Source organism: Atractosteus spatula, chromosome 12 (genome assembly GCF_055471065.1).
Source record: "Atractosteus spatula isolate fAtrSpa1 chromosome 12, fAtrSpa1.hap1, whole genome shotgun sequence".
NCBI lineage: Eukaryota > Metazoa > Chordata > Actinopteri > Semionotiformes > Lepisosteidae > Atractosteus > Atractosteus spatula.
In genome coordinates, this window is record NC_142717.1 from 10,854,925 (window position 1) to 10,876,951 (window position 22,027).

Here is a 22,027-nt window from a genome sequence, read left to right on the forward strand (position 1 = left end):
TACACACTGTAGCTATTTCAATCTGTCATAAAACGTTATATAGTAAAAGGTTAAAAAAATGCACCACCTTCTCTAGGCAGGCACTTCTGTGGTAGAATTAAATGGTTCTGTTTTATACAGTAGGTGTGGCAAAATTAGTTATACTGAATTCTATTGATAATAGAATAGAGGTCTTCTCACTTTGTTAACCTAACCCAATTTAACCTAATCTGAGATGTTATAAACAACATATTATTCAGAGAGGTTCGGCTGTTTGAGAGCTGTTGGATGTGTTCGGGAATTCTGAAAACGGTCACTTTCCATGTGAAACAAGTAATTTTAAAATAAAGTGTAAAAGCCTCCTTATGCGAGAGAGCCTGTAGAAAAAGCCTGCAGAATGCAGTACACCTGGACTAATTGTATCATTAGCACTCAAAGGAAACGAGATTCCACAGGATGGAAAAGAACTGATCAAATAGGCTCTGAGTGGGTGTGGCCACTTCTTTGGGCTAATTAAGAGATCTATATGAACAACGAGGACAGCGGTTCCCAATCCAGGTCCTGGTGATCTGCATATCTACTGGCTTTCATTCCATCTAACCTTAATTACTGTAGATAATTGAAGCTTTACTTGATCTAAGAAGTTGCTTTGATTTAATAGTTGCATTTTGTTTCTAGTCACAAGTTTGGGATTTTATTTCACTTACTGTACAAAATGCAATGGCTAAAGCTCCAATATCTTTAAGAGCTGTGAACAAAGAGTTCACATTAATCTTATTACTATTATTATTAAGTCAAAGGAAGGATTTGATTGTGTGACTGAGGGCTCAGCTGGAACAAAACCAACAGGTGTGCGGGTCACCAGGACCAGGGTTGGGAACTACTGAGCTAGAAGTAAAAGGGTTTGGATCTTTGTTTAGGCTTTAGTCTCAGGGGTGAGAGCTCCAGAGGAAGATCTCATAAGTAAAAGACTAAGCTGTCTTACAGGCCTGTAGGACTAGGCCGAATGAGGGACGCTTGAGAAAATATCACTTAAGCTGAGGAGGAATCGGAGGTGTTAGACAGATACTGTAGGTGTGTTAACTCCCCAAAAGACCAATGAAGTTCAGAGAAACAGTGTAAAGATGTCCTGAAAGGCCTGAAGATGAGGGAGGGACATCCTCCATTTCTAAGGTGTAGTTCAGTTGCCAGGCTTGATGGAAAAGGAATAGGGCTGGCCAGCTGAGCCAGGGGTGATGAGAGATGTTACTACCTGGAGAAGTAAGGTTGTGCCTTTCAAGGTAACTGCATACCTTCTCCCACACCTGAGGGAAGGGAGTCTAGACAACAGATACTCTGTTTTTACCATGCAGCAGACAAGTGAGCAGTCTTGAAGAGTGTGAGAGAAGAACTCGCAGCTGCAGTTCCAGGAGTGCGAATGTTGATTCCTAGAGAGGCATCTCTACACCAGATGGTAAGTTACTGCTTGTGAGTGAAGATCTGGTGCTTGCTGAAAACAAAGGAGCAAGTATTTGAGTGCAAGTGAGCATTCTGGTGAACTTTGTGATTGGGCAACACAGAGGGAGTCTAACTGAATACTTCAGAGACTGGTGACTAATGCAGTGAAGAGCTACTGTAATGTGAAGGAATAAGACTGTACAGACCTCCCCTCGTGAGAAAAGAGTGCTGAGATCCCCAAGTGGGTTCGAAAGATGAATGTCAGGTCACTTAAATTATGGAAAAAATGAAAGTGACATCGTTGGAGAAGAGATAAGGGTAGTGTGTGTGTCAGCAGTTGTCACACTTGTTTAAAAACTCAATGCATGCTTTAAGATGTATAGTCAAAAGATGTAATTGTATGGATTTTAGTAGAAGGCTGACTTGCACACCCTTGTTATTTTAAAATATTTTAAACAATAAGTAAACCACAAATTATAGAAGTATTTGTGACAATTTGTTTAAATTATTTTGCAGTCACAAGATAATCAATGCCTTCTGATGAACAGTGCCCCTTCATTGTGCAATACAGCACAGCTTCTCTAGAAAGGGAAGAAAAACACAACACAAGCTTTTAAAAATCATTATGCTGTGTTGGATTACAGAATGCTCGTTTTATATAGTGGAGGGGAGACCCCATTACCTGTAAAGCACTTTGATTGGAGTGCCCAGAAAAGTGCTATATAAGTACAGTATAAGGTATTATTATTCTATGTGTGGCTGCTGCTAATGTCATTGAGAAGCATTGTTCATTTGCAAAGAGTTAAAGTGATTTAATCCCTTTTCACTTAATTATAACTGCACTTACTACTACTAATTAGATCGTATATTTTATTCGTTGGGTAGATCTCAATTTGCTACTGTATTCTAATAAAGAAGTACTTGAGAATCTGAAGATGGTTAAAATTCGTGTTTTTATCCTATCGTAGAAGAGTTGAGTTACTTTTTAAGAAATAACTATCAAAAATATCACGATTGGCAAAGATTTTTTTTTTTAATTTATTTTCAGCGGCATTGTTTGGGGATCACAAAGGGGTATAATGGGTAGGTTGGCCCAGGTTGGGTATTATGCTACCATAGTTAATTTCAATCGACTTTATGGGAAAAGTGTCCTTAACAGGTAGAAGATAGACTGGTGCTCATGAGAGAGACCCTCCAGGTGATACCACTAGTTGCACTGTTCCAAGATCAAATCAAAGTTGGTGATAAATCCAGCAAAGGCAACATAATGTACAGTATATCAAGCAGGTAACGGTGGCATCCAATGTCTATTAATCAACTGATAATACAAACGGGCGGAGGGCAGTGGTTCTTTGTCTAAGGATCTGTGGCTATGGCTGGAAGGTTGCCAGTTGCTGGCAGAGGAATCCTACCCCGTTGGGGCCCCTGAGCAAGGCCCTTAACCCCAACTGCTCCAGGGGTGCTGTACAATAGCTGACCCTGCTCTCTGACCCCAGGGTTCTCTCCCTGTCTATGTATGAAGATTAATTCCTAATGCAAGATAAACTGTGCAATTCCATTTTGGGAGAATCTGAATTTTAAAAAGCTCTATCTTCTCTCACTAGAAACCCCCTTTGACGTAAATAATTTGCCAGGTTTTGACCTCACAAGATGTGCACTGATTTTTAGCATCTGCCTGAAAAACAATCAAACCCTTTTGCTCAGTGGCTAAAAATGTCTGGGTTTTGAAATGTAGTTCATTTTGCACATTGGCTTTAAAGCAGTAGTCACAGTATGTAGACAACAGCTGCTTGACTATGCTTGACAAAGACAAAGTTAGATCATTTTAAAGTGTAATTGGGCTCACTTTAATCCTTACAGCTTCAGTATGAAACAGATCTGGGACGAATATTGGAATGGTCACAGTGTCTGATGCTCTGACCTTAGCTCATTTTCAACACTTAGTCAGGAGCTACTCCAAGAGTGATATACAGTATGACAGAGAAGGAGAAGTAAAAATATGCCTTGTGGTTGAAAAGGAAGTCTGAACAGGTATTCTGTTTTCTGGTAGAAATCTGTTCTTTCATTACAGGAATGTGCTTCCTGTACCTTTACCAAACTACACTGGTCCTAAAATCAGGTTGGAAACAGAGGACACATTTTGCTGTAATTTCACTTTAAATCTTTTCCCAGTAATATTATCCTCTAGTAAGCCATCATAAGGGGCAGTGTAAGATTGCCTCTTATTGGTTTCCATTACAGCTACATTTAAGCTGATAGGGATCTCAGCTCATAACTGAAAGACTGTGATTGTTACACTGTCTCTCTCACTCTCAAACCAAACACTAGAAGTCTCTGCTTCCTAGTTTTTTATGTTACCTGACCAAGTATTTAACAACAATTGCATTGAGGGCAGCAGGCTATTCCACATTCCTCATTCCTTGCTTTTTGGGTTATGGTGTTAAGGCAAGGCTGCAGGTACAGAGAGCTCCTACCACAACACGTACTTTAGCTAATCGTGGCGTGTATCCATAGATGCTTATAAAGATTTTATTCAGTGTGATGGAAAGGCTAAAGTTGTGTAAGATTGAATGAAGAACCGTAATCAATAGATATTGAAAATTAAAGATAAGTAAACTGAAGACAGAAAAAGAAACAACTGAAAATCAAGGCAGTCTTATTATTCCGATCAAGACTCTACATGCTGATGTTTGATGCAAGTCTTTGCTGAAATGAGGACTGTATTAAATGCATCCACAGTACAAAGACTTGGCACTTATTTTCAAAAGTACATTGTTTCATACAGTATGCCCATTACAGTTCTCCAATGTCAGCACATTCTGTTCTCTGATATTAAAAACAGAACGCAGAAAGAAATCTATACCAGAGGCTGTGAAACTGTGTAGTTCTTATAATAAAGGTGATAAAGAAGCTTTTTTTTTTTGCTGGATGTACAGTGAGGAGATATACCCTTTCTTGAAAATCCTGCTATACTGTTCATGAATACATATTAAAGGGAACAGTTCTTGAAAGGAATAGACCAAACATAAACTTTGAAAGGGATGTGACCAAGGAGACTTTCAGAATGGATAAGAAGAAAAAAGACTTATCCGGACTCATTATAAAGACTCGGAGCACTCTCCACGTCCTTTAAAACATTTTGGTTGCCAAATGAACTCAACTAAACTCTGAAGTTTTTGCTTGTGCTTAATACTGCAATAACTCCTGCCAGTTTTTGGCTTCCGTTACAGTTACATTTAAGAACACTTAAGAATATAAGAAGGATTACAAACGGAAGGAGACCATTCAGCACATCTCTCTTGTAGTCTTGTCTGTTTGAAGACTGGAAAGTGTCAACATCTGTAGACTGTTGTTGTAGGATATTCCTTTGAGCCAGGGAATGTACCTGCTTTTTTGTCTCTGAACTGATTCCAGTGACACTGTTTTGTAATGTGAAAACCAAAATTGTACATGTTTTTATCAATATAATCTTACCAGTGTACTGTACAAGTTTAGCATAACATTCCTAGACCTACAGTGTGTACTATTAACTCTTATATAGCTGTATCCTAATATTTTTTTACTTACAATTTCTCTAAATTGTGTTGGACATAGAACTGATGTCTCCATAAATACTGCAGTCGTTTTCACAAGTAACTCTTTCAAAGCTTAGAGTTTTCTATCTTATGCTTAAATGGTGCGCAGATAGTAAAAATACACTCTGCACTTCTGTATATTAAATGTCTTTTGCTTGTTGTTTGCCTAGTCTTCACTTCTGTTTTTCTGCTACTCCTCCCATTTTGAATTTGGCAAATTGCACTAGTTTACAACCTATACCACAATCTGAATCATTGGTGTACTGTATATTAGGATGAGCAATATGAATCCCTGTAGTACTGTGCTACTTACACTCTTTATTTGTACTCTCTATTAACCAGTTCTTAATCTATGTACAGTACATGCGTTATCGTGAATGCTTACCACCTGCAATTTTTAAAATTAATGGCTTATAAGGAACTTTACAAAAAGCTTTTTGAAATTATAAATTCACCCTGTCTTATCTGTTTGAATTTACTACTGCGGTTACTTGTTCAAAGAACTTCTACTAGTTAAGCAAAGCCAGTCTTTTCTACACATGTTATCTCATGAAACCATATTGGTATACAGACGATCCTTCTAGTGTAGTTCTTCTTAGTTTTTATAGCTTTGGGTATGATTGAAGCAAGACATATTGGCCTATGATGCAAAGGAACAGGTAAAGGTTTATTCCATGGTGAAAGGAAAAGAGACACAGCAGATGTCTCAGATGTAAAGTCTTCTTCAAGTGTGAACAGACCCTCATACCTGAAAAAGGCCCCACACTGGAAATATTGTCTCTTCTCTTTTCCTTTCAGTGTGGAATAAACATTTACCTGCTCCTTTTCACCCTACGCATGATGACGCAGCAACCTACTCAAACATCTTAGTCTATGATTACTTGGTTCAGTTTTGCCACCTTTTTAAATAAAATGTCCATTTTGAAACATGAAAAGAAAAAAATCTTTAGCCACTATCGGAAGTATTTTGTTAATTGCCAAGTATTTTTGTTAAACCCCATTCATTTCTAGAGATTTATTTTAAATTCATCCAGTACCTGTAACACGACTGTCTCGTCTTTGTTTTGAAAGAGGATGCTCTCTGCAGTCATGTTTCCAACATTTCTAACATGACCCATTGTTTTTACACATAGATACACAAAATAGCGGCCAACTGTCCGTGACAGTTTATGGAGTTTATTTAATGAAAGTTCCGGAGGGATGACAACAACCTCGCTCAATCATTCCCAGCCGTCAGCGATTAGCAATCACTCCTTTCGTCCTTCCTCCACCGAACGCTATAAATACCAAATGCGATATCTCCCTCCCTCGCGTGCGACTTCTGTATCCCACTTCCACCCCAACTCCACCTGCCCCTTGGTTACCTTGCGGGGGAGTCCTGGCCTCCTCGGCCTATGGCCTATGGCCAGGAGGTTGGCCCTCAGCTAAGCATGTTAAGCTAAACACTCGCTCCACAATAGTTCGTTACGCTTTGATTTTGGGCGTTTTTTCATTCCTCGTGAACCAGTAATCGTATTCTTCTGTTCCAGGTGCAGGTGGATCTAGAGGACTTAATCCCCCAACCTGAAATATTATTAATATTATAATTAAATAATAATATTATTATTAATAACTGAAATATTATTTCAGTTAGGTTAGATTCCAGAATATGATGGAGGAACGAAATATGTTGACCATATTTTAAGTGACTCGTCTAGCTGAGGGAATGCCAGCCCAGCCATGAGATTAAGGCTTGCCTAAACTCCCCCTGACTATTGTGAGAACTACACTAAAGAGCTGCTGCAAGGATGTAGGTAGGGTGGTGGGAGGGGTGCAAGTGAGATTTGAGATGTGATGTTTGGGATGCGCGATTTATATACACACTGCAGGCAAGTGGAAGTGTGAGAAATTAGGATTTAACCTTCCTGCAGGACTCCTGTTATCAGCTCCGTTTAATATAAATCTTGCTTTCAGTTTTTGAGTTAAATATTCATCTAATAAATTCACCATGCCCTTGCATCATCTAAGCATTTTCTATTCCTATCCCTCAGACACTTCATTTAGTTTTCCTTTCCTGCTGTAATACTTAAAAGGTTTGTTTTAGCTCCCACTGTAATACTACCCCATTGTATTATACTCCTGCTTTTTCCTGTATTCTGGAGAATTTTAATTTTATAAATGGCTTTCTTCTTATATTTTTCTTATTTATGTATTAAAAAAGCTGGACTATGGCTTTATTAGCTTTTGATTTACTAATTTATTATGTCAAGTCCACTTGAAAACCACAATTATTCATAGTTTTGATGTAGGCCAAGATTGGGATTTAGTACAGTTTCCAAATATGTTTTAAAATACCATATGATGATCACAGTTTTCTAATGAGTCTGTCACCTGTGTGGTACTTATTTTTATCTAGAAAAGACCAGATCAATGCAGATATTCCCCCTAATAGGTGCTCTTTCATGGCTATTAACCATGCGTATTTTCAGTTTCTGACGAAAATTAAACCCCCCCATGATAACAGCTTTTACTTACTGTACAAACATGCTAATGATTTAATCATATGGGTTTAATTATAATTGATATCTGAAATATCCACAAAAGTAGCTTACCCTATTAAACATTAGATCTTTGCAACATTACAAAGCTTTTACAGGCACACTACCCAGACTGGTTGATTCTATCGGAATTGAATTCTATTAAAATTGGAATGAAACGGTATAAGTACTGTAAATATTTACATACTGAGCAAATACATGAGTGCAATACTGCAATCGTATGTGACAACTTAGTCTCACTCTGCATATAACTAGTTGCTTGCTTTTCAAACCTTGTGATTGCTAAAACAATGATATCTTCACACTGTGGTAATTCTACAGTAAACATCTACAGTCTGGATGCTGACATCTCCTTCCCAAGACTTATTGCAAATAGAGGCAGCACAAGAAAGGTACTGTACACCAGAAAATTTTTTACTGTACTGATATATATTAAAACCATCGGATGCCTATGTAAGACGATAGTAGATCTCGATACGTTATTCTCCTCACTGCTCATTGATAATGCAGTTTTTTGTTGGAGAACTTTTAAGATCATCTAATAGTCTCATAAATAATGGCAGAAGTTATTCTGTTCTTTATAATAACATTTCATGGCTCGCGCTGCAAGAAACCTTTTGACCATGCTTTTGTTTTTATTAAAAATACACAAAAATTAAAAAAGTAAATGACATTTTTATTCTCAAGAAGATATGCCTTCTTTGTTTTAGAATTCTTCATAAATGAAACAACACAAATCTGTTTCAACTCTAGTTCTAATTTGTCATTCCCCTTCAAGCATATTCAAGAATAGCTACATCACTAATAAAATATGGGTTGTTTTGATATCAGTTCCAGTGAGAATACAGTAAGTCTGCAGAAAACAACCACAAACAAAAAGAACCTTAATCTGCTGTCCGACCAGCAATATGAATAAGCACATTGAATGGGTATTGTATTTAAAGAATGTAGGGAGGGGAGAATAGTTCATTTTTTTTTATTATTTGACTAAGACTGGCTTGGAAGAGCATTATTCATTGGAGACCGAACAAAATAGTTGTAGGGTCTCATTTCATAATCTAGGTGAAGTTTTGCAGACCTTTCAGTTTTATGGAACAGAGAAGAAGCATAAAGCTTCCTCTGAGCCAATCACATGAGAGTGAGGAAGAAAGGGAGAGAGAATACTTGTTGGAGATTAGATATACAGAAGTATAAGATTCTGTAAAGGGACAAAAACGGTCTCAGAAGGACCCAGAATTCCATCCTAAATTCATTGGAAGACATCTTTCTTCATCACATTTTGTCTTCTTTTGCCCCAAAACCTTCATATCAATGGCTTTACTACAGGTGGTTTTCCCATTTTTTCTGTGGTTTCTTCTTTCTTTGGACATGTACAGTGGTGAGCAGTCCTCTAGAAAAGAGGTTTTTGTGAAGGTGGTGGACCTGTTGTCAACCGGAGAAGCCTACTTGAACGAGAATGCTGTTCACTCCTTTTTAAATATCTTGAAGAAACGTGTGCAATGCTCTGATGTGTCGTGTGAAAAGGTAAACTATTTTTACTCGCTTCAGCTCCTTCTAGTCGGTTGCAGAGAGGTCGAGGTCCAAATCGCCAGCCAGCTTGGCTTTCTTTGCCTCGAAGGGTAGATAGTGCACACTTCAGAACAGATTTTTAAAGACTTGCTTACAATAAACTGTCGTTTTTATAGAAAATCCCTTGCAACCAGTCATTCCAAACAGTGACACTTTAAGCCATCTCTTAACAGTCAGATCCTATAGCAACATCTTGAAATGTTGTGATAAAAAAAACTGTGCTAAGCCCAAAACATGATATACTTTTTAAATAAAACTACTGTACTTTTTTAAGTATTGCCAAAGAAGCCTGAGTTTCCATTGTATGCTATAAAGAAAAGCAAAAACCTTTTAAAAAATGAAGAAAGACTACATATTGAAGGCTGTTGAATTTGTGAAAATTATAATAATGGACAAAATATTCCTAATTTTCTATTAAAAACACTTCTATTACTGCTTTGAATTGATGTTGCTAAGTACTGCACTGTATGTATCCTCTGCATTGAAACATAAATGTATTTCAATTATGTATTAAACCTAAAAATGTAATTGGGGATAAAAATCTCTCCATTTCATAGAACTTTGTATATTTTTGTTTTCCTAATTTTAAACAGGAGTATGTTGTATATTATTGTGTTATAAGTAAGTATTGAGACTGATGTTACAAATAAAAGCAGTTATGTGAAAATGTGTTAGGACAAACTGTATTAGTTAAAATGTTGTCAATGTTAAAATTAAAACTAAAACCACAGTCTTACTTTTCCAGGAAAGGTGTGCTAGATATATTAGATATCTACAGTAGTATCTTGTTGCAAAATGAAAAATGTGAACTTCAGAGGTTGATACCCATGATGAACTGGCATACTGCACTGGTGTACTTTCTCATACCTACTACCTCACTTTTTACAAAAATGCATTACTAACCTCTTAAAACAAGTGCGACTTCATGTCTGACATCTTAAATGATCATGAATAATAATCATTATCATACACTCTTGCACTCATGCTCAGTTTTGCTCTCAGTGTGGTATTCATCTCCAGTTGCTCTTATCAAACACATTATCATTTTAGTTAACACACAATTTCACAATAAGATAACTAAAGTTTTTTTTAACCTGACTTTAAAGGCATCCGCAAAGACTAATAGCTGTAGGAAATATGTAGGAAAGAGATGATGCTTACAAACATTGAAACATGATTCACAAAATATGGAGACAGTAAGATTTGTTGGATCAGACATCCAGATATATCCAGACTGTTCTATTTTCCACATATTTTGTTCCCCCTGCTATTTGGGTCATTGTAGAGTTAAGCAAAATCCTTTTTGGGTTTGGCAGAATAATATTTAACTAAAGGATTGACTCTTTAATTCCTTCCCAGCTGGACTACAAAACATTAGCTAAAAATTACCCTAGATTGGCCATGAACTCCAATGCAGGTATGAAGTATGTATTGATTTTACGTAATCAGAAAAGCATTGTTTGGACAGTCCAGGATATAGCAATTTGTCAATACTCCCACATCCAGGCAACTAATGAACATTTTATTTCTCATACTACTGAACGGCTTGACTGCTCAGTGAATGGAACAGTGACAAATATGTAGGCACTTCACTTACTGTGGAGCTCAAATCACGAATATTATTAAAATATTATATTTGTGTTTTAGAAAACTTCTTTTTCATATTTAAAAATACAAAAAAAAATAGAAATAAGCAGTTATCTTTCTTAAACATGCTTATTGGGGGGTACAATTGGAGAGCTGATATTAAATTTCATCTACTGTATAGTGATAGTAAATAACCATATGAAATGTAGTAAAGTGCTTAATGGTTTGTCCAAGGTAGGAGAACAGCAACCTGAAAATAGTGATTTAATGCTGTTTTTTCCCCCAATTGTTTTATTTCTGTTTGCCTCCAGTGTCTTTCTCCTGCTGACCTGGCTCAGCTTTATCCCGGCTTTTCAACAACCAGTAGACTGGACAGTGAAGGGTTTTTCAAGGTCGCACCTGGGTTGTGCTTCTACATGAGCAATCCAGCTGAAGCGTGTACTGCTGTGAAGGAAAACCGGTGGCAGAGGGAAACTGAGGCGTTCGTGCAGGGCATTAAAGCTAAAGGCAACCAAGGAGATGGTTTTGACCTCAGTCCTGTTGAGTTAGATCACATGCTCCATAAAATTGAAAGGCATTGCCTTGCAATGGGCAAAGATCAGGTAAGTACAGTGCTGATTCAGTGCATTACATACAGAACTTCCAGCTTAAGGCCTTGAACTGCCTGCAGCATTCAGCTGGGAACTATGCATGTTCTCTAGATTTGTGCGTTACCTGTATGTGTGATTTGATTTGCTTATATTGCAGCAACAGGCTTATCCATACCATGAATATTTTTAATCTCTCCTCCCTATCTACTCAGCTGTGGTTTCTCCCTCAAGCCATGTTCTGCTTATATATTTGGTTGTATAAAACATGAACGTAACAAATGAAGTAGGCATGTTGGCGGCAGGATTGAGCTCTCAAGGTACTTTCCAGATACAACAATGTGCACACAGGGGAAAAGGTTTGAAGATGTCTTTACTGAAGACCGAATTTATTTCTTTGCTGGAACCTGTATTATTTAAACACCATGTCTAAGGTAACACATCTGAAAGGCTTGTCTTTTTAATGTGGATCTCATCCAAGAGAAAGAGAAAGCCTTCTCACAAGTATTGTTTTCACATAAATGTGACGATGAGTCCAAGTTACAAACTGGGAGAATGAAAGGTCACTCCTTCTTCATTCCCAGGTATGAATATGTCAGTCATAGTAGATCAAAATATTGAAGTCATGGCCAGGAGGGTTCATGTTGGGGAAAAGTACACTTGTCTTTAAAACCTCATGATACAGCTTGCAAAATATATTTTTTGACTATTGACCCACTAGCAGTACAGTTATTAACCTACTGAATAACATAAAACCCCAATGGTATAAAATATTTCCACAGTTTCCCTGTAGGAAAAAAAAATCCTTTCTCCATAGCAAATAAAAAAGAACTGTGATTCGATCACATTTTACCAATGATGAAAACTAGGCCTTCATTTTTTCCATTCTTGTTAGTAGCAGTCTAGACTGCATCACAATCCACTTTCTGTACACAGATTAAGAAATTGTGACAGGCTGGAGCACACTGAAGTGGACACATTTCTGGCACCTTTTTTAAATTGAACTTTTTCAGATATACAGTTCTGTTAAATTGAATGTGCCCCACACACTGAATATATTAGTCTTCACCAGCTGTCATTTACACAGATGAAAGCAAGCAAGCAAGTGAGCAAAATACACATCCATTGAGAATAGCTGACTGTCTTTGGTTTGTTGATAATAGACTTAACTGAAATTGAAAGGAGACAGGGTGGCATTTTTTGTAATTTGAGCTCAACCTAATCTACTGCTAATGTCTGTAGGACTGTTTCACGGGACGTCTTATTCTCGAGGAAAGCAATGTGTCTTCGAGTGACACATTCCTACATGGAATTGAGACAGTCTTTGGAAGCATTGTTTACCACAAACTCAGAGGGGATTGCATGAGCGTCCGTGCATTGCCAGAAGCTCAATATTTCCTGGATTACATTTTCCTTCACTTTCAGAATGGATCCGACATCATGACACTGGAAGGTAAAACATCTCAGAAATGTGCTGTTCTCTGTGTACCTAATCAAGCTTTAATTCCACTGCTGGAATTAAGTTTACAAAGTTACAAACTTACAGGTACTGTATTATGCTGCCTGAATAAATTAGGATAAAGTTTGTTTCGTGGTATGATAATCCTGGTAGCTTCATGGCAGCATAAAAACTGATTTGTAAAGCTTTAGATGTGACATAAGGTTAAATATACATGGAACATTATAATACTGGGGAGCTTTGCATGTAGGATGTGACGGAGTTCATTTTCATAGCACATGCTATAATGTCTCCCTATAGATTTGACACATCTCATGCTTGAGCTCGATCTGGGAATCTCCAGAAACAGCGACGGAGACCATGAACATCAGCTGAAGCAGAGTCGCTCTGAAGTTCATCAAGGAAATGACAGCTTTGACTCGGTACTTACTGTAACAGAGTGTCATGTGTCGTTAGACATTGGTTGACCTGCTGCACTGAATGTGTCCCTGAACACTTAACTGTTCAAATATAATGATTTTGCTTAAGCCTTGATTAAATCCATGCTACCAATGGGTCTTAAGGTAACATGCATGTGTAAAGCCTCATATATTACTGGCATGTCTGATTTTCAGTACTGTACAGTATGTAGTGTGGCTTTTCCTCCAAAATGACTGCTTTTCTTTCTTTCTTATTAGAACCTTCTTGAAAGCAACATCTGTTTCAGACCCTTAAAATAAATGGCATGTTGGTGTTACTGTAAATGATCTCTAAGCAAATATGTTTTTTTTCATCTAATTCCAGGTGTGTTTTATGTGATTAAATGATACTCAATGTGACATGCATCCATAGTCTTCTCTCTGTTTTTATTACAAAAAGATAATTATGTGTTTTTCTCATTTGTTGTACCATTTTTAAATTTTCTAGCCTAGCCTAGAGTCTAGTCTCTTCTTATTTGGCTTTGTCGTCCACATCACTCAAACTGTCACTAGAACTGAAGGCTAAGGAGCAATCGTCTCTGATGTCCTTACGGCTTTGCATTACATGACCAGGAGAGGCCTCAGCATGCTTTTGACATTCATTTCACTTCATTTTGTTTGTTTAATCCTTGATTGAACAATTACTGGTTTTAAGTTTTAACCTACAAACCCATTGTGAGGCTGTCACTTAAATCGCTTCTGGCCTACTAAATGTGCGTTTCGCATTTTCAGACATCTCTTAATACTCTGAGAGCAAGAATAAAATAGCTGTGTGTGGACATTGAGTGCACTATTACATCACATTATTATGGGTTTTAAATTTTGGTGTTTTCCTCTAACCTTTCTACTCCCCTGTATTTATTTCAACTGATCCCACTGTAAATTATACATAGTTATTAATAGCACAGTTGATGTATCTTAAAGATTTGTACTGTCAAAGGTCTTTACTTGTCTTTTAACAAAGTTCAGGGAATATTTAGTTTCTCATTTTATTGACCTTTGAAAGACTTTTCTTCAGCATGTTCCATTGTCTTCAGGCTTATCCTTCGAAAATCGCACATAATGTTAAAGATGCAAATGGTTTTGCAGGAACGTATTAGTGAAATTGTCATTTTGCTTCACTCAGGAATGGGGGCATATCTGACATTATTCTTAAGTGGTCTCTTAACCGACCTGTGAGAAGTTAGAACTCTGGCAGCTAAAGTTGTGGTTTGGTGTCATTTTTTCAGATGTGTTTCTCGGCAAAAGAGATATTGGAAATTTATCATGTTAATAGCAGCTCTGAAATCTCAGCCGCCCAATTTACACAGCTAAGCCCAGCTCTCATTCAGCAGTTGCTCAGCCAAGCATGTACCCAGATACCTGACCATTCAAACACCAACGGAGACCTTAGCGTTACTGAAAGTAAGTGCATGTCTTTTCTCTTGGGAAAACGCCAGTCTTTTCTCTTGGAGTGAAAATGTTGTTGAAAATGTCTTGGTATAATGTAACTTATACCAAAAGATTGAGGCTCTGCAGGCAGGTTAAAATCTTGTATTCATTGGTTATAGTACATTTATGGATGGCCCATAAAAACAATACCTTTTATTTAATCCCACCTTGGCATATCAGTGCAATTTGTGGAATTATGATCAAACAATTTAAGCTCCAGAGAGTTATAATATATTTGGCAGTTACAAGGAAGCATCTTATACCAGATCAGGGTCGCAGCAAGTATAATCCAATCTTTGTGAAAACATAGTAAATAAAGCAAATGCATGCAATAAATACTGAATAATCATGGTTGTATTTAAAAATACTATGCTAATGTACTGTGGTGAACGACTTAGAAGTGGCATTAATCAGTTATAAAATACACGTTAAGCAGTTGTGTATTAATAAATGAACTAGATGTAAGCCTAACATTGACAAAACTTTGTCTTGAGGGGCATTTTTCATGTAACTTCAGAGTCACTCTGTGAAAATGGAATGAATGAAGTAGAAAATGGTTTCGGCAAAAAAAACAGAGCAGTCTAGACCAAAATGGGATTTAAAATAAAAAAAGTAGAAATAAAGTGGCATGATCTAATGGACCATATTGCCTGTATCGATTCCATCAGCCTCATGCTTTGCTATAAATAATTATTTTCTTAAGTACACTTCAAATAAATATTTCACTGTTAAAATCTGAACTATTTGGCTGACAGCCTAGTAAATAAGCTCTAGTGAAGCAAAAATGACTGGTTCATTAAACCAATTCTATGCTTACCTTTCAGGGTACATTTATGCATCTATTGCAACTTTGGTGATTTGTCTGTTTGCGCTTTTTGGGATTGTGGTTCTGCTGTGCAGCTCCTGCAGTCAGGCCTACCAACACATCATCCAGTTCTGCATCAGCCTGGCTGTGGGCTCTCTCACTGGGGACGCTATACTGCATCTCATGCCTCAGGTACAGAACCCAATAGGTTACCTTGTACTGCAGAACTTTCTTACAACGTTACATATAGTATAGACAGACATTTCAAAGTTTCTCTCATAGTATGGGCTAATCGAAAAATGTATTTTTTACATTGTTTCAAGTGGCTATCTCAGCTTTAAAGTGCACAGGAAGAGAGAAGCACAGTAATGCCTTGTGAAATTGTGATTAAAGTCATACTCACCAGCTTTTTAGTTTGTAAGAGGGTCAATGATGCTATCCAAATAAAACAGAAAAACAAGGAATTAACATAGCATACGGGCTAGTAAAAGGACAAACACAAACACTAAGGCACAAATTAACAGTGATCGTACAATAGTGCTATTGCTCGACACTATAGCAAATAGTGCTGAGCCTATAACAAAAAGTAAAAGAAATAACTCATCAGCAGAATACATGTAATAAATGCAGTGAATTACTTCAGCAACGTTTATAAGCACTATAAAATGCTGAAATTATCTTTAGGCAGATTTTAGTAATGTCAATAGGCTTTAGCTTATTATGGCTGTATGCTAACCCTTCTTATTTGAAGACTTACAGTTCAAAGCCTTTGAATGCAATAGGGTAAAGGTAAGGTAGTTTAGTAGCACATCAGAAGTTCTGCTGCTGTTCAGATCATTGCAGATGTGAGTTCCACAGCACAGATATTAAGTAAATATCAAATTTCGTTTTTATAGTGAACCAGTTTTGTAGTTTCATAATGTTGTAGGATAGTCATCTTTTCCTCTAATTTTTGCATTGTGATACATCGACAGCCAGCAATTGGAGTGAATATTCAATTGGAGTGACTTGACTGGTAGACTGATGCTTCTAACTGAACGTTCAAGAGATTGACATTCAAATATTTCTGCGAATTTTGGAGCATCTACTTTCACCCCAAAAGATGAATGTGTTAGTGAGTCTCCCTTTGCTAAGTCCTTTGGAAAAGCCATCCTCTGGTCAATCCAGAGATGATGTTAATATGACACCATTCAACTGATTATTTTGTACAAGCTAATGGTTCCACAGATGACAGGACATTGAGTTTCTGTATTCTTCTGTTTGGCTGTGCAGTTTCTTGGTCTTCATGTACACTCGGACGGGGAGCACCATGATTCTGGAGACAGCACAAATTACATCTGGAAACTGGTTCTGCTCCTCGGGGGAATCTACTTTTTCTTCTTGATGGAAACTCTTTTCTCCATCATGATCCAAGAAGATCCACATCAGTCCGTACGTGTTGTGCACCGCTAATCTACATCTATCCACCCATAACTACAGTATCTGACAGTCTTCTTATTATCTCTGTCAAACTACAATGCCATTGGTGGAACCAAGATAATGTGATAACACGGTTTCTTTCTACAAATTAATGATTATTGTGTACTGTATAACCCCCTGTGTTCTGTAAGGAATAATCATTAACACCAAAGTTGGCAGGACTGCCAATGTATTAAATGGTTGTGAATGATAAATGCTGTGTGTTGTGTTTCTGTTTGCAGGAGGGATTGGATACCCACCACTGTGATCATGGAACAGTTTTGCAAGTCTACCATAATGAAAGAAAGAGCCATCAGTCGTCTTCACAAGCTGACTTGGTAAGAGGTGGTTTCCCTTCAGGTTATGTACTGTACAGTACATTCTGTGGCAACAGACGGCTTCTTATACAGTTCTATCTCTGCCACACCGCAAAACCAAAAGATATTTTGGACTCTGATTTTAAAAAGTTAAAACAAATATGATTAATGGAAATATTAAATAAGAATCTAAGTTCAATTTCTGTGCTTTTTCTCTGAAAAACTGATAATGCAGGTCAGTTGTTTTCAGCCAACTCACAGCTCAATGGCGTGCAGACAGTACAAGATTCATCTGGTATCAACAATTCACGTGCCCATGGTTCTTTCATCGAATGCAAAAGTGGGAAATTTTGTATCAAGTTGCAGTGTGGGCGGATAATAGAGTCTGAATAAAATATTCAGGGAAAAACATAAATCAATAAAACTGGAATTAACATTACTATTTCTCCTGAACTAGGTTAAACAAGAAAAGACAGAAAAATCCCTTCTGGCCACAGAGTACAGCAGCAGAGGTAAGATTAGTGGTGCTTGAGCAAGGTCTTACTACTTGTTCTGAGGGTGGTCACTATGGTTTAATTTTTAGTGGATATTTTGCTCATTTACAATTATGTCATTTGAACAACATCATAGTAAGGAACTGCGCCTTTCTAAAGATATTGTAATACCACAATGTTGCCATTTCTCATATATTATTCTAATGTAACAACAATAACAAGAAACATATTGGCAGCCGCGTGACTGGTTTTCAGTACATTTGGTTTGTTGTTCATTATATTTCCTCACCCAGAGAATCGCTTACTCCCCTACATGATCACAATTGGCGATGGGATCCACAACTTCGCTGATGGCCTTGCTATTGGAGCCGCTTTCTCTGTTTCGTGGAAATCGGGGCTTGCCACCTCCCTGGCTGTGCTCTGCCATGAAATCCCTCATGAGCTGGGTAAGTCCGTGGTCAGGGCTCCCTTGAGCTGGGTGCTTACAGCTCTACATCAGGTATATGAAAACTAATGTATTGAATTCCACTATATTAGCATCACTGCCTTGCAGTGCTGAGGTCCTGGGTTCAATTCCCTGACCTGGGGTGCTATCTGTGAGAATTTGTATGTTCTCGTGGTTCTCCTCCAGGTGTACCACTTTCCTCCCACAGTCCAAAGACATGTTGATAAGTTAACTGGCCTCTGGAAAAACAGGTTCCGGTGTGAGTGTGTGTGTTCGTCTTTACCTGCCATGTGGTGGACTGGTGTGCCATCTAGGATATACCCTGCTTTATGCTTGTTGTTTGGCAGTAATAGGCTATAGTTTCCCTGTGATCCTGTCTTGAATAAAACGGTTAAAAAATGGATGGAGTTCCACTTAAATATTTAAAGATGTTTTTTTGGGGGAAAAAAGCTATAAAATGCATCAGAGCCCCAAATCTTCATCTGTGTTTTTGAATTAATGCCCCTTGAAAGCAAAACTATATTACAATTTAAATCATATACAACACTTTAGGTGTTCCTATTTGTATTTTGTTGGCCCTGCTCACCTTGAGAGTGCTTGGGTTTGAGCACAAAGCTGAAACATATTTCAGCTCGGATATTTGTTTTTTCTTAGGTGACTTTGCTGTTCTCCTTCATTGCGGAGTGTCCATAAAGAGAGCTCTCCTGCTGAACTTGGGCAGTGCCCTGACGTCCTTCATTGGACTCTACATCGCCCTGTCAGTCGCCACCAATCCATCAGCCAAGGACTGGATTTCTGCATTCACTGCTGGTCTCTTTCTTTATGTGGCTCTTGCAGATATGGTAAGTCTACGGATTTCATTTTGTATTCCTACTGCAACATTGTACACTATACTGCATGGGAAGTATTTTAGAAGATCAGTGAAGTCGTGAAACTGCAGATGAAACCGTGTAGGACAGTTACCAGTTATCATACCAGTAGTTCAGGTGGGTACCTGCGTCAGCATGCGTAGGCTGCAAAGGAACAAGTAATAGGTTTATTCCATGCTGAAAAAAAAGAAAATGCAACATTTTGGCCGTGGAGCCTTCTTCAGGTGTGAGAAAGACAAGGCAGTAGGCAAAGGTAATGTAGCGGGAGAACAAAGGCTGGGAGGGAGGAGGAGTGAGAGGCGGGAGCAGGGGACAGAAAGAGAGGCCAATCAAGATGTGTGAAGTCAGAATAGGTGTAGAGAAGTGTGAAATGAAACTTCCAATGAATGGAGAAAATTTAGAAGAAAAGTAGTCTGTCGTTAAGAGAATTGGAAGGTGTGATCCTAGCTGCAAGATAATTTTGGTTTCTGTAGTCTTTCTGATGTATGAGTTCGGAAGACTGTCTTTGAGAACATGGAGAGGCGGAGAGATTAGAGTGGTCATGGCCATAAGTGGTCATCATACCAGTAGTACCACTTATTCACGGATTTCTGTGTTCAGTGCTTCAGAGTAACATGCTTCCCCTTCCGTATTTTTTTTCTCCCCAGCTGCCTACCATGATGCACGTGAAAAGTAGGAGCCCCTTGTTTGTTTTTTTCCTTCATAATCTGGGACTGATGGTCGGATGGGGAATCTTGCTACTCCTCTCTTTCTATGAGGATAACATTGGCTTTTAAAGACTCCAGCAAAACAGGGGACTTCTGGCACATGTGACAGGCAAAGGGTATACTGTATGAAGGTTTAAATGCATTCTACAGAATGTAGCGTCCACACAAGACCCACTTTTTATATTTTCAAAACAGCCCAGCAATGTTGATACCACCAATGACCACATTTAAATGCACTTGTTTTTGCCTCCAAATGATACCTGTTTACATGTAGCATGAATTATTTTTACTGAGCCTTTCACTTACAATCCAGGAGCATCATCCCCCATGTGTTTTGTGCATTCCCTTTCATATTTTCCCGTGATGCGCTTCACTTTTTAATGCCTTCCTTAACATAGAAACAAAGATAGAAAAGATATTTACTTGGAGTAAGTCAAATAGGCTAAAGCCTCTTGGAGTTACTGATCATGTGTTGGTCTTGCAGAAACCAGAAACATTTTCTGTAAATGTTAGGAAAAGGAAACTTCAAAATAAAAAAAATTAAATTAACAGCTGCAATGTACATGTAACGATATGTATTTTATACAGAGTTTGAGAAATGTTATACAGTATAAGTATTGTTTTACAAGATAAAACACTTTGGAGGAAAAAATGAGCAAAATTACATTTTTAATGTTCCCTTTAAACCCCCTCAAGGAATAATGTGGCATTATTATGCACACCAATTCTCTGACATTAGGAATGCTTGCCTGAAAGTTTTCTTTAGTATCTTTAGTCCAAAGAACTGCATAATAATCTTATCGTGTCTCCCAGCTGTACCTGTATTGGTTTATATGGGGGCATCAGGAGATATGAGCTTAAAGTTCATGTCAAAGACATCTTTGTAAAGATAAAATCAATGCAATCAAAGGCAAAGGAGGAAAGCTAAGACAACAACATTATCACAGCAATGCTAAGATGAAATAAGACTCTCTCACAAAACCCTTTAGGGCAGGCTGGCCAGGAGTCCAGTTCTCAAGCTATTAAAAAACTGAATTGCTTCTTCTAGAGGAAGGGTCACACTTAGAGCTGTGACATTTTAAATCGAACCAGACCTGCACAAAAAGAAGGAGTCGAAAGCCGGCAACACCCTTTAATAATCCAAAGTTCAATGTTTGTTTCGGGATTTCTTTTCAACGTCATGCCACATTAAAGTTAAAATTAAAATATCAGTAATTAAATATTTAAACATTTATTTGCACTTGGTCTTGGTACATCTCTCAGTATATTTGCTCTGTACAGTAGATGGTTTGACTTGCAGGAAAAATTCCTCCTTCGACAATTTATGATTTTGAGATTGTCTAGTAGTAGCATATACTTGTATAGTATGTTTTCTTCATCATTACACCTTCTGTTCTTATTGATCACTTGTTAGTTTCTCAGACTAAAATGTGCTGTATTAAGTCCAAGAATTACCATTCTGAACTATGTTAGAATATGTGATAACACTGCTAGATGGTTGTGATTTTTCACAAACATTCATTTGAGCTTATTTTGATGTCAAGAAATGTATTTCTCCTGTTTCATAGAAAAATGAGCTTGGTTGACTTTCTTTCCCAACAAATCCAGGGACCTGAGTGTTGGATTCTGTTTCTTCCCTTATGTTTGTTTTTGAATTATGTGGCATTTAAGAATGGTGGACTATAGACAATTTCCATTTTACATTATTTATGCTTGTTCTCCAAGTGTCTGAGTTCTTACGGGTTGATCATGCCTTGTTTACTATAGAACAGTTCTTATTCCTGGTCCTGAAGTTAGCAAGTTCAGGTGACAGTGTACTGTATAAAGTTCTATGGGCTGAAGTTGTTTGAAATAATGCACTTTAACTAGGATATTTTTTAAACCAAGTGAAGAAAAGACTAAACCAGCACACAGATCAGTTAAGAGCACTAATTCGCACTTTTGATTAAAAGAAAACAGCAGACACTGGCCCAGGACTGAGCATCACTATTCTGGACCATGCTGAAATTGTTGTTTACAGCTATGAGTAAAATGTTTATATTTGAAACTAAAATTATGGACAGAACTATAGTGCTAAAAGTATTGTTGTTCTAAAACGGAAAGTGAAAATATTTTAATACAATATGACAGAACAAGTGGAAATTTAAAAAAAGTCACCCAAACTTGCACAATACTGTATGTTTATACACAAAAAAGCAAATGCTTCTGATCCAAATGCCAAAAAATAAAGGAATTACTTCTTGCAAGTTCAACACTGTGCCAATGTATTTTCTTTTCTTTCTTAAGTCACAATTGATAGTAATGTGGGACTAT

At 37.5% G+C, this 22,027-nt stretch overlaps 1 protein-coding gene across 1 annotated transcript; it reads left to right on the forward strand.

The window, feature by feature from the left end:
- Window positions 1–8,497: 8,497 nt before the first annotated feature.
- slc39a4 (solute carrier family 39 member 4) lies at window positions 8,498–21,966 on the forward strand. Its single transcript, XM_088928962.1, has 12 exons — window positions 8,498–9,052; window positions 10,996–11,286; window positions 12,514–12,724; window positions 13,031–13,152; window positions 14,418–14,592; window positions 15,444–15,616; window positions 16,697–16,855; window positions 17,125–17,220; window positions 17,657–17,711; window positions 17,987–18,139; window positions 18,793–18,980; window positions 19,655–21,966. Exons 1-12 carry the CDS (start codon window positions 8,840–8,842, stop codon window positions 19,781–19,783), a joined length of 1,965 nt encoding a protein of 654 aa, XP_088785088.1. The 5' UTR covers window positions 8,498–8,839; the 3' UTR covers window positions 19,784–21,966.
- The last annotated feature ends 61 nt before the right edge of the window (window positions 21,967–22,027 follow it).